Source organism: Staurois parvus, unplaced genomic scaffold, assembly GCF_062004578.1.
Source record: "Staurois parvus isolate SC_StPar_1 unplaced genomic scaffold, SC_StPar_1.0 ptg000694l, whole genome shotgun sequence".
Classification (NCBI taxonomy): domain Eukaryota; kingdom Metazoa; phylum Chordata; class Amphibia; order Anura; family Ranidae; genus Staurois; species Staurois parvus.
Genome location: NW_028318490.1, coordinates 1946150 through 1958387, shown reverse-complemented (window position 1 = coordinate 1958387; position 12238 = coordinate 1946150). Strand labels below are relative to the sequence as shown.

The window sequence follows — 12238 nt, the reverse complement described above, 5'->3', positions numbered from 1 at the left end:
TAATCATAAAGACATAAATAAGAAGAAGACAACAAATAAAATATTAACCCCTAGCCCAAATCCTAACCCCTAATCCTAACCTTAACCCCAACCCCTAATCCTATCCCTAATCTAACTTTAACTCTAACCCCTTACCCCAACAAAAAAAAAAATCATAAATGAATAATAATAAAAAAAAGATAAAAAGCTGATGGAAAAGCTAAAAAAGCTGAATACCTAGCAACAAATTATGAAACAGATATTTTTCTCTATTAAAATAATAAAATAATATCTTTATTAGCCTATTGGCTATTTAAAAATGCCAAAAAAGCTGTATGAAAACGCACAAAATTGTGCAAACAAATTGTGCAAGCAATGCTCACATGCACTATGCTCAAGTGTGAATGCAGCCTAATGCAGCTGTATGGTAGGAACAGAGCAATGTTTTTTATATGTTGAGGGCCCATTAATGTTTGCAGATTAACACAGTTTAAAGCTTAAAGCGGAGTTCCAACCAAAAGTCCACTTCCACATTTGGCACTTTTTAGTTTTTGAGGGGGGGGGGGGGAGGGGAGTCGATACCTGCTTTTGACAGGTACCCACTCCCTCTTCTGGTTCAGTGCACCACAGCTTAGCAATCATTAGATGTGATGGCTGCATTAGTTTTCTTTTTTAGGCTTTGTCCCACTGTTTTCATCTGGTGATCTGGCCAGTAACACACCTATTACAGTGCCCCTAGGGGCGTCCCTAGGGTTGGTGTCACCCGGAGCCGGAACACTTGGTGACACCCCCTCTCTCTCTCTGCCCTCTTTCTCCCCCCCCTCTCTGCCTTCTTTCTCCCCCCTCTCTCTGCCTTCTTTCTCCCTCCCTTTCTACCCTCTTTCTCCCCCCTCTCTCTCTGCCCTCTCCCCCCTCTCTCTCCCCCCCCTACCTACTACATGAAGCTGCAGTGCTGTCACTAGGGTCGGGGTATTACACTGACCTGCTGCATACTCTGCCCGCCTCTCCAGCTCTCCGACTTCAGCACCTGTGGCAGGGATGTGGACCCGCCCCGGCACATACAGGGACGGACTGATGCTCTTATGGGGCCCTGTAGTGACACGGGCTCTCAGTCAGTCTGCCCCTGGTCAAGCGGGTCCGGTGTCACCCTGTGCCAAAGGTGTCACCCGATGCGATACTCACCTCGCGCACCTGCCTAGGGACGCCCCCGAGTGTGAAGGAGCACAGGGGGAATATATGGACAGCAGCATTATCAGTCAAGGGAGAGGGAAGAGTTAGCTGTACTAGCAGATTTAGATGCACTAACAAAATGAAGCCAAACTCCAGCTAACACTTTATAATGTTACATCAAACAGTTTTTTTTCCTTTTCGGATAAAGGTTTTACATGAATAGATAAAAGCTGATCATTGTAAGCGCTATTTCATTGGTAAATGACATGTCTTATTCCTGTAACTGATACATTTTTCTGGAGAGCATGAGCTTTTGAAAAACAACAGACTTACTGGCCAGATTAATAGGTGAAAATCGGAGAAAGAAAGCCTAAAAAAGGAAATGTAATGCAGCCATCACATCTAAGAACTGCTAATCTGCAATATAATAAATGTTTGCTTTTGGGTTTAACACCACTTCAACTGCGAGGGCTGTATAAAAAAAAAAAAAAAAAAGCACTCATGAGAAAATAGAGCAAATGCATAACTTATTATTGAGGTATGAACGTTTTTATAGACACTTGTTACAATTATACATTCTCTGACCTTCTTTTGGTAGAAGTGAACAAAAAGCTACTGGAAGTCACGAGACATGCCTTTGATTGTAAGTATCAGTTTCCCCTGATATTTTCTGTTAATCTCAGCATATTTGTGACAAGAAAACCCTTGTAACTGAATCAAATCATCAATTACTTCCGTACTCTTAAACACAACATTCCCTTATGATTGTGTAACCTTTTTTTATACCTCAGAGAACCCTTAAAGAGAGTTAAGCCTTAGGGAACCCCCGTAAAAATACATTTACTGTTCTAGCATGAACAGAAAATTGTAGGAAGGTTTAAATAACATAATAAACGATTTGGAGTACCTGGTGTATTCGGCACCTGATAGGATCAATTCCTGTCTGTAGCCCAACTTGTCCTCGATCATTTTTCACCACCAGGCCCGGGAGAAATAAAGCCCCAGACACCGAAGTGTGAAAGCGAAATCTCTGAAAGTTTAATGCGGACGAGCAGTATTATACAAGAACTCTATAGGCGTTGTTAGGTCAGAATGACCAATGAAATATTATATTCTCCTTCCCACCACAACTTCTGGCTACTTTGAAGCAAACGTTCCCTTTTCAATGGCTTTTGGCATTACCATATTTAGGAATTAAGCTTACCCCGACCTATGATGGACTATATCAGGCTAACTTTCCCACTGTTTTCCATGAGTTGACTGAGTTATTGTCTTCTTGGTCTCATTTCCCGCTTTCATGGTTCGGCAGAATAAATGCAATCCGTATGACCTATCTCCCAAAACTACTTTACCTATTTCGTGTTCTGCCAGTTCCAGTACCTTCGCATATACTGCGTATCCACCAGCGAAAACTTTTGTCCTTTATTTGGAGTTCTTCTCGACCCAGAATTAGCAAACATATCTTATTCGCGCGACGGAGTGCGGGCGGGTTATCTGTTCCGAATCTCCAGTCTTATTATTTGGCGGCTAACATTGCCCCCTTGGCTCATGTTCATGCATCTCACCACTTCCCTCTGTGGGCTGTTGTAGATACGATGGACTCTCACCCGATACCGCTCTCCTCCTTGCCATGGCTTCCTATGTCTCACCGTCCATCTACCCTTAGCCCAACGCTGACGCTTTCGCTGCGTCTCTGGGATTCTATCAAATATTCAGCTGGCCTTATCTCTCCTCACCTGCCGCTGTTACGTCTATTGCATAACCCATTATTCCCTCCGGGTAGGGATAATCCTAGACAGTTTGCATGGTGGCAGGCGCATGGTTTTTATGATGTTCACTCACTCCTATCTCCCACTAGAATAATTACCTTTGACGCTCTGCGCTCCTCTTATAATATCCCACTTCGAGAACATTTTGGTTATCTTCAACTTCGTCATTTCCTAAAAACATTAACACGTACGCATTCGGGACCTTATCGTCTGTCCCCCTTTGAAAGCCAGTGCAGACATAGACCTCATGCCCCGGGTTTGATCTCTTTGATTTATTCTTCCATTATATCTTATAGAACCCCTCCTGTTCGTTCTTATCATCAGCGTTGGCAGTCTGAATTAGGGGGGAACCTGGATCAACAGGACTGGCAGAACATGACCCAAACACTATCTAAATGTTCTAGGAATGTCATTATTCTTGAGAATGCCTACAAAATTCTATACCGATGGTATTATACGCCTGCTCGTCTAGCTAGTTTTATCCCTACCTATTCCCCGGTCTGTTTTCGGGGTTGCCAACAATTGGGCACCATGGCTCACATCTGGTGGACTTGCCCTAAAGTAAGCAGATTATGGATTAGGGTGTATGCCCTCCTCCGCACTATCCTTCACACAGACATTAAGCGTAACCCGTATGAAGCGCTTTTATTTAAACCACTGGAGGGTCTTCTCCGTTCTGAGCGGCAGCTGGCATCACACTTATTCATGGCAACTAAATTGACAATTGCAAGGGCTTGGAAGACTCCTGTCCTTAGTTTTGAGGCTGTCAAAAACCGGATGAATTTCATCATGGTTAATGAAAAATTGACGGCCATATTGTTGGATACCCATGCAAAATTTTTGCAGATATTGCGTCCCTGGTTGGATATAGCTCAACCCTCGAGATTCGACCAGTCCCTTCTGTCGATATGAGGATGGATTTTGCTGTGATCCCATTGGAGCCCCACCCTCCCCCCCCTTCCTTTTTTTTTTTTTTTTTTTTTTTGTTGTTGTTTGTGCTGTCTGTGTCTCTCTACTGTTTGTCTTTTCCTACTTTCTTGTTCAATCTGTCCTTAAATATATTTTACGGATTGTACTTGTTATTTTTTGCGCTACATCCGCAATCTTATTTACGCAATTTAGATTTCTTTATACACTCTAGGATATGAACATGTACAATTTTTTAGAGAGGCCTCTTCTCGTGCCTCTCCCGTGTTCTATAATGTTGATGTAGCAAAACTACTCTCTGGAGTTTCCATTATCATTGACCCACAAAGGTTTGTTAATCATTCCCTTATAACCCCTTCCCCCATCCTTTTCTACAGGGCTTCTATCTAAACTCTTCAGCTTATGCCTTTATTGATGCATGCCTTGAATCAGCTACTTGTCACTCAATATGATTTATAATTGTTGGTCATTGAATTTATGTTCGGAATGTCTGTTTATCTCTGCTTAATATTCAATAAAGCTCTTTGTAAAAGAAATATTATATTCTTATCAAAGTAGATAGAAACTACAAATGGCTGATGAGTACCATGTAAGGTGAATCCATTTACAGAAAAAAGAAACTAAACTCAGGAAACGAGAGAGAAGTTCCGAGTAAAACTCAAAACTAACTCTTTACACATCTAAAAATGGGGGCATTATACAAAATAGATGGCAGTTAACCTTGGCGCCACTCACACGCAAATATGCGGCCTCTCAGTGTCTGGGCCTTGACGCCGAGCAGCCGCATATTTGCGTGCAATTAGAAAATACAAATGCGCTGAGAGCGCGTGCCCTGCACGCTCCCAGCACATATGTTCACGACTCCTGGAAAGGTCCCGATCTCCCCTTTCGATCAGGACCTTTTCCAATCATGTGACAGCGAATTACGGCGGTCACATGACCCTAAAACCCGGCCCCGCCTCCCGGCTTCTGAAACCAATTTGAAGCCAATGTCAAGAGGTTAAAAAAGACATATTTCCTTACAGCACCCAGGGTGGATCACTTAACATGCCTTTTCTCTATGGATTAAAATTATTTATAACAATAATCTTGAAATTAAATAAAAAATAATAATCATAGCAAAGAAACACAAACAGTAAAAATGGTGGTTTCCTCTAAGTGATTAATGACCCCTCTACATTGATGGTTAGTGGAAAATTGTTTCTTTGGCATTGGCGGTCAGTGTAGCTGGGAGATCAACCTGCTCAGGGAACCCATAGACACCACAAGTGGGACCCTGGTTGAGAGAGACTGCTCTACAAGAATTAATTGTTCTCACTTAGAAATGTTCCACGTTTGCTGGCTGACCCTGTTGACACATTTAATATTGCATCTCTGTGAGCACTCTGCAATAAACTGCAGTCAGACGCCACCAAATTAATGAGCGCAATTTAAACACTTTCTTGCAGACATGATTTTGCTTCGAAAGAATAGCTGGATTTGTGCAAAACTTTGTTAGGTTTTTGTTTCATTTATTAAGTAATTTAAGCGATTCATCATAATCCTTATGTTAAAATGATTCATTTTCAGAATGATTTGTTGTTTCTGGAGAATATACAGTGAAGGAAATAAGTATTTGACCCCCTGCTGATTTTGAATGTTTGCCCACTCACAAAGAAATGATCAGTCTAAAAATCGAATGGTAGGTGTATTGTAACACTGAGAGATAGAATAGCAACAACAAATTCAACAGAAATGCATGTCTAACAAATTATGCACTGATTTGCATGTTCATGAGAGAAATAAGTATTTGATCCCGTATCATTCAGCAGGATTTCTGGCTACCAGGTGTCTTTCATATAGGTAACAAGCTGAAATTAGAAGCAGTCTCTTAAAGGGAGTGCTGCTAATCTCATTTTGTTACCTTTATAAAAAACACCTGTCCACAGGAGCAATCAAACAATTAGATTTCAAACTCTCCACCATGGCAAAGACCAAAGAGCTGTCCAAGGATGTCAGGGACAAGATTGTAGACCTACACAAGGCTGGTCTGGGCTACCAAACTATCGCCGAGCAGCTTGGTGAGAAGGTGATAACAGTTGGTGCAATCATTCGCAAATGGAAGAAACACAAAACAACTGTCAGTCTCCCTAGATCTGGTGCATCATGCAAGATCTCACCTCGTGGAGTGTCAATGATCATGAGAACAGTAGGGAATCGTCCGAGAACTACACGTGAGGATCTTGTTAATGATCTCCAGGCAGCTGGGACCACAGTCAGCAAGAAAACAATTGCTAACATACAAGGATTAAAATCCTGCAGTGCCCGCAAGGTCCCTCTGCTCAAGAAAGCACATGTCCAGGCCCGTCTGAAGCTTGCCACTGAACATCTGAATGATGCAGAGGAGGATTGGCTGAAAGTATTCTGGTCAGATGAGATCATAATCGATCTCTTTGGCATCAACTCAACTTGCTGTGTTTGGAGGAGGAGGAATGCTGCCTATGACCCCAAGAACACCATCCCAACTGTCAAACATGGTGGTGGAAACATTCTGCTTGTGGGGGTGTTTCTCTGCTAAGGGGACAGTACAACTGCACCGTATCAAAGGGACGATGGACGGGCAATGTTCCGTCAAATCTTGGGTGAGAACCTTCTTCCCTCAGCCAAGGCATTGAAAATGGGTCATGGATGGGTGTTCCAGCATGAGAATGACCCAAAACACACGGCCAGGGCAACAAAGGAGTGGCTCAAGAAGAAGCACATTAAGGTCCTGAAGTGGCCTAGCCAGTCTCCAGACCTTAATCCAATTGAAAATCTGTGGAAGGAGCTGAAAGTTCGAGTTGCCAAACGTCAGCCACCAAACCTTAATGACTTGGAGAGGATCTGCCAAGAGGAGTGGGCCAAAATCCTTGCTGAGATGTGTGCAAACCTGGTGGTGAACTACAGCAAATGTATGACTTCTGTGATTGCCAACAAGGGATTTGTCACCAAGTACTAAGTCATGTTTTGTGAAAGGGATCAAATACTTATCATATTTTTTGCTCCATAAGATGCACCTAGATTTTAGAGGAAAACAAGAAAAATAATATTCCAAACCAATAGACTGCAGACATAGTACAGGAGATGACCAGAGACTGCGGACATAGTACAGGAGATGACCAAAGACTGCGGACATAGTACAGGAGATGACCAGAGACTGCGGACATACTACAGGAGATGACCAGAGACTGCGGACATACTACAGGAGATGACCAGAGGCTGCGGACATAGTACACGAGATAACCAGAGGCTGTAGACGTAGTACAGGAGATGACCAGAAGCTGCAGACCTTTGGGAGGGGGGGGGCGGGTACCCGAATTCGACAGGTACCCGCTCCCACTTCCACGGAGTTATCCTCCCCGTAGTCTTGTGGGACACGTGACAGGTCCCAGAAGACTACAGGTGGCCATTCACAAAGCACAGCGCTTCTCGCGCATGCACAGTGGGCACCTGGCTGTGAAGCCGCAAGCTGTCACAGCCGGGTGCCCACACTGAAGATGCCGGCTCCAGGGAGAGAAGACTGCCAGTGAAAGCAGGACACCGCTGGACCGAGGAGCAGGTTCTTCTGCACAGTAGAGCCAAGTGGCCAGCCCGGTATGCTAACAGGGCGACGGCGGGAATACCAGGCTGGCCGCTCCATATTTGTTCCATAAGACGCACAGGCATTTTCCCCCATTTTTGGGGGGGAACATAGTGCTACTTATGGAGCAAAAAATACGGAATTTCCCTCATGAACATGGAAATCAGTGCATAATTTGTTAGACATGCATTTCTTTTTAATTTTTTGTTGCTATTCTGTCTCTGTGTTACAATACACCTACCATTCGATTTTTAGACTGATCATTTCTTTGTGGGAAACATTCAAAATCAGCAGGGGATCAAATACTTATTTCCTTCACTGTATATTCGTTGTTCCGAATCGATTTGTATATTTTTGGAAGTTCTGGTTTTCTTTTGTTATTCTGGAATATAGGCTATATTAATTTTAACATAATTAATTAATATGTATTCGAATATGTAATTAAGTTGAATTAATTTCCTCATTCCCAACTGACCTTATTTGTTGGGCTGCGTATATAGAAATAAGCAAATAGTCTCTTCAAAACCCATAAAAAAAAGAATCCTATTAGAATATTCACGGTAAGCTCACTAGAATAAAAATGAATGGATCTGAATCAATTCAGATCATTTGTTATGATGTTACGTTTTTTTGGATATTTCAGGCATTAACAAAAGGCCCACACTCTTGCATCATGTCATCTGGATGAAACAAATTAGTACATCTCCTGTAGTATGTCTGCAGTCTCTGACCATCTCTTGTATCATGTCCGTGGGGGTGACACCATGCTTTACTGCACCAGGGGACAGAAGCGCAAGTTAAATGCGCATATCATAAATATCATATCCAGAAAGGGACCCTGGTGGTCATCATGGATCTGGTCACAACCTGGGGGGAGGGGGGCTCCAATGGCACATACACACCAGACAGCACTCCAGACCTCGCAGCAATCCAATCCAGCTCACAGGGACACAGGGATAACTCCTTAAGCGAATCCAGCCACTTTGCACCGTTTGGAACCAAAGGTACTACTCCACCTTAAATGGCTCAGAATGAAGCCACCAAACAGAGGTATTAGCTCAATGTACCAAGATGGCCGCCAGACCTACATGCGGCCTCGGCAGCGTGACGTCAGCGTGGCAAGGCTTCTCCCTGATGCGTTTCATGTGAAGATGTTAAGACACTTTGATAACGTGTCTTCACACGAAACATGTCAGGGAGGAGCCTTGCCGTGCTGACGTTACGCCGCCGAGGCCGCATATAGGTCCGTTATCAGATATTCACATTCATTTTGTCATTTTATTGATTGATGTTATGTTCATCCATTCACTACTGCACTTGTCACTTTGCTGACAATTTTGGAGTCCACTAATTTTGCGCAAATTTGCGCACTATGCACATAGTCACTTTATTTCCAGCGCTGCATATATATTTTAAGGTTTTTATTATCTGTTTCACCATTGGGAAGATGTGCTCTCTCTATGTGTTCTGGAGATCACTGTCAAATCAATTGAACAAGAATTGATGTAAAATACTAATGTTTACAAGCGTCATTGGAGCAGGAGTAGTAGAGAGATCTTTGCATGGGAACAACTAAAAAGGGAGCTCCCCTCAAGAATAATACAAATTGGACTATTGATGAAATAAGATCTCAAAATTTGGTTGTATTGACCAACTTAGGTCATTTTATGAACTAAGATGAAATCCAGGAAAACTCCATAGGAATCAGATCAGCTGCAACTTCTGGAGACTATTGCTTCTCTCCTGTTAATGTATATTTAAAATTGGTGGTTATATCATGAAACCATAGAAAAGTCAAGGAATTTCTTTAGTTTGTCTAATATTGCATACCTCTAAGATTTAAAACAATCTAACATGCTTCAACACTTTCACAGGGACCAGAGCCAAAGCCAGGAGATTTGATAGAATTTTATCGCACAGGCTATCGGCATTGGGGTGTATATGTTGGAGATGGATATGTTATACATTTAACAGGTGAGGATACATAAATATACAGATCTGATCTTTCACTTTTTTTTACTATGAATGTTCTAAACCAGTGGTCTCCAAACTGTGACTCTTTGCTTGCCTTTGGACCCTTGAGGCATTATTCCTGCCACTGACAACAACAATGAGGCAAAATTCCTGCCACTGACACCAACAATGGGGCACCAACTATTTCTTCCCCTGATACCAAAGATCAGGCATTGCTTACTTCCACTGGGCACAGCCAACCCCACTAAAGTCTGAAGGACAGTAAACTGGTCCTTTCTTTGGAAAGTTTGGAGACCCCTTTTTTTAACAATATTTTCTCATACATTGTACATTTATTATTGTTAATATACATTTTTTGTAAATCTGTTACTTTTTAAGGCCTAACTCCAGGCAAAACCTTTTTTTAAGATTTGAAAAGAAGGGCTAGAGATTTTATCATGTTTTGTCTGTGTCCCCATTGGAGAGATCTTTCTTCACTTTATATAGGGACAGTGATAGCTAATCTTTTTAGTTCAGACATAGTCTGTAACTATTATTTTTTTATAGGTGGAAGGGTAAGAACCTTTCTCTGGTTATCATAACTGTCTGTCTTACTGCCTTTGATAACCATGGAACTGCAGGTGATGCATTTATTTAAAACAACCAAACCATTCCAGAATGCTTCAATTACCTGTGGAGATAGGAAAAAAATGAAGTGGTAGCGGGAGAGAAACTTCTAGAGGGTTGTTGCAGTGCCATGGGGTTACCTTGGTGCCCTCTAGGCTCTTTGAAATTCCTTCACCCTACCGATTTCTTGTCCTGCTGCCAAAGGTAGAAATAATGAGGCAGAATGTCTCCCAACAGGATCCTGTGTAGAGCAATAAAAATTAACAAACGACAACCTTGCAGCCTGCATCTTTAAAATCAAATTAGTGTTGGCACCTCCTATATTTTTCTCCTCACCAGTTCTTTTTTTATAGCAGTTACTAACTGTCTTCAAATATAAAAATAACTTCATAATCTTTCCAGAGCTCAACTGGAACCAAAGCTAGGGTGATATAACATTGAGCATAGCTCAAAAAACCAAGCGGTTCCTCTCCTCTCATCATATTTGATGACCTGTAGTAAAGTGTGGAAGCCTTGATGGGATGACTAGAACCTAATCTTCCAAGGCGTATCTAGTATTTTCCTAATAAAGCTGCATGGGTGGTAAAGTTATGTCTGGGTAACTGTTTACTAGGACCAAAGTCACTGCATGAACACTGTAATCAAACAGACATTTTGAAGTAGTACCACCTTTAGTCAGGTCTAGTAGATAAGTCAGTCTTTTGGTCAGGCCTAAAGAACTGAAATTTCAGTCAAGCTGCTAGCAACGTTTTTAACACCTGTCCTCTGGATCTGCAACGGAACATGGATTTATTAGGCTTGATTTTACATTAAAATGGTTGTAAACCTCAAACTTAAAATATGAACAAAACAGAAGTGTTATTTCTGTCTGCTGCTTAGTTCCTCTGCAATTTACATGAAACAGGTCTGACAAGTTTTCCTGACACCAAAAGACAAATGATGACAGAGGAGGGACCTCCAGCTGATTGACAGCCTCAGCTCTGTTCATGTGAGCTGTGTGTAGGAAAGTGTGTCCCTTTCCTCCAATTATCTCTCAGAGCTCTCCTCACTGAGCTCTGCAGCATGTAATTTCAGATCTCTACCCCTTTTTTTTAGAACTTTTAGACTAGCTTAGAGAAGGCTGCAGATACAGATACAACTGTATGTAGGAGAATTTGTTTCATCTCTGTGTATTACCTAAGCCCAGTCACTTCACTGGGGATATGTAAGCGTTTACAACCAATTTAATGGAATGGAGTCATGTAAACCTTGTGAATTACTTTTAATCAAATCACTTTATCATTTCTAAGATTTGGAATATGTTTCCAAAAGACATGGCGGAAGAGTGGAGAGTGCAAAAGCTGGTGCAGCTGTGTATGGAGACCAGGGCGGTGCTACTGCTAGGCAGACTAGGCAGCTGCCTAGGGTGCACTGTCATCTAGGTTGCAACCAGGGCTGAGATGGGGGGGGGGGGGGGTTAGCTGTGATGAGAGCTCCTGCTGCTACAAGCTGACACAAGAGTGACTCTTGTTAGCACAGAAAGTGACAGACCAAATTTATAAAGGAAGAGAGAGCTGGGAGTAGGCTGTGATCTCTCTCCCCTCCAGCTCCACACTTTTGCCACTGCAGTGCTCCTGATTGAGATTGTCAGACAAAGAATGTGGTTGGGGGCTGGGTAAACACACCCTGCACAGTCCCGATCTGACAGCCAGTGCTATTGCTAGTGCTGGTCCCTGGTGCAGCATTCCTGTGCCTGGCAGCCCACAAGCTAAGGAGGAGCCAGGAGATAGCGCACAAGGTGAGGAGGAGCCGGGATACAGCCTGCAAGGTGAGGATGAGCCAGGAGACAGCCTGCAAGGTGAGGATGAGCCCAGAGGCAGCCGGAAAGGTAAGGAGGAGCCCGGAGGCAGCTTGCAAGGTGAGGAGGAGCTCGGAGGCAGCTCACAAGGTGAGGAGGAGCCCGGAGGCAGACCTGCAGCTGAGGGATGTGTGTTGATGACTGGGGAGGACTGTATTGGGGACCTAAAGTAAAAGTATTTGTGCTGGGGATAAGAGTGTGCTAATAGGGGGAAAGGAGATGATGATTAATTCTAGGTAGGGGTATTTGTGCTGGAAAAGGGGAATTTGGGGATAACAGGGATAGGATTTGTTGTAGGAGGATTATTTTTTTTTTTGGGGGGGGGGGGGGGATTTGGGGGCACACAGAAGTAAAATTTGTTCTAGGAAGGGGAATTTG

The 12238-nt window shown here is 42.9% G+C and overlaps 1 protein-coding gene across 1 annotated transcript in view; it reads left to right on the top strand.

The window, feature by feature from the left end:
* Positions 1 to 1743: 1743 nt before the first annotated feature.
* The window catches only part of LOC149446174 (phospholipase A and acyltransferase 3-like), a 37688-nt gene continuing 27193 nt past the window's right edge, over positions 1744 to 12238 (top strand). Inside the window, exons 1-2 of the mRNA XM_089652778.1 lie at positions 1744 to 1792; positions 9318 to 9417. Coding sequence (XP_089508904.1) covers positions 1781 to 1792; positions 9318 to 9417 — 112 coding nt within the window. The 5' untranslated portion in view covers positions 1744 to 1780. The remainder of the gene's footprint in view (positions 1793 to 9317; positions 9418 to 12238) is intronic.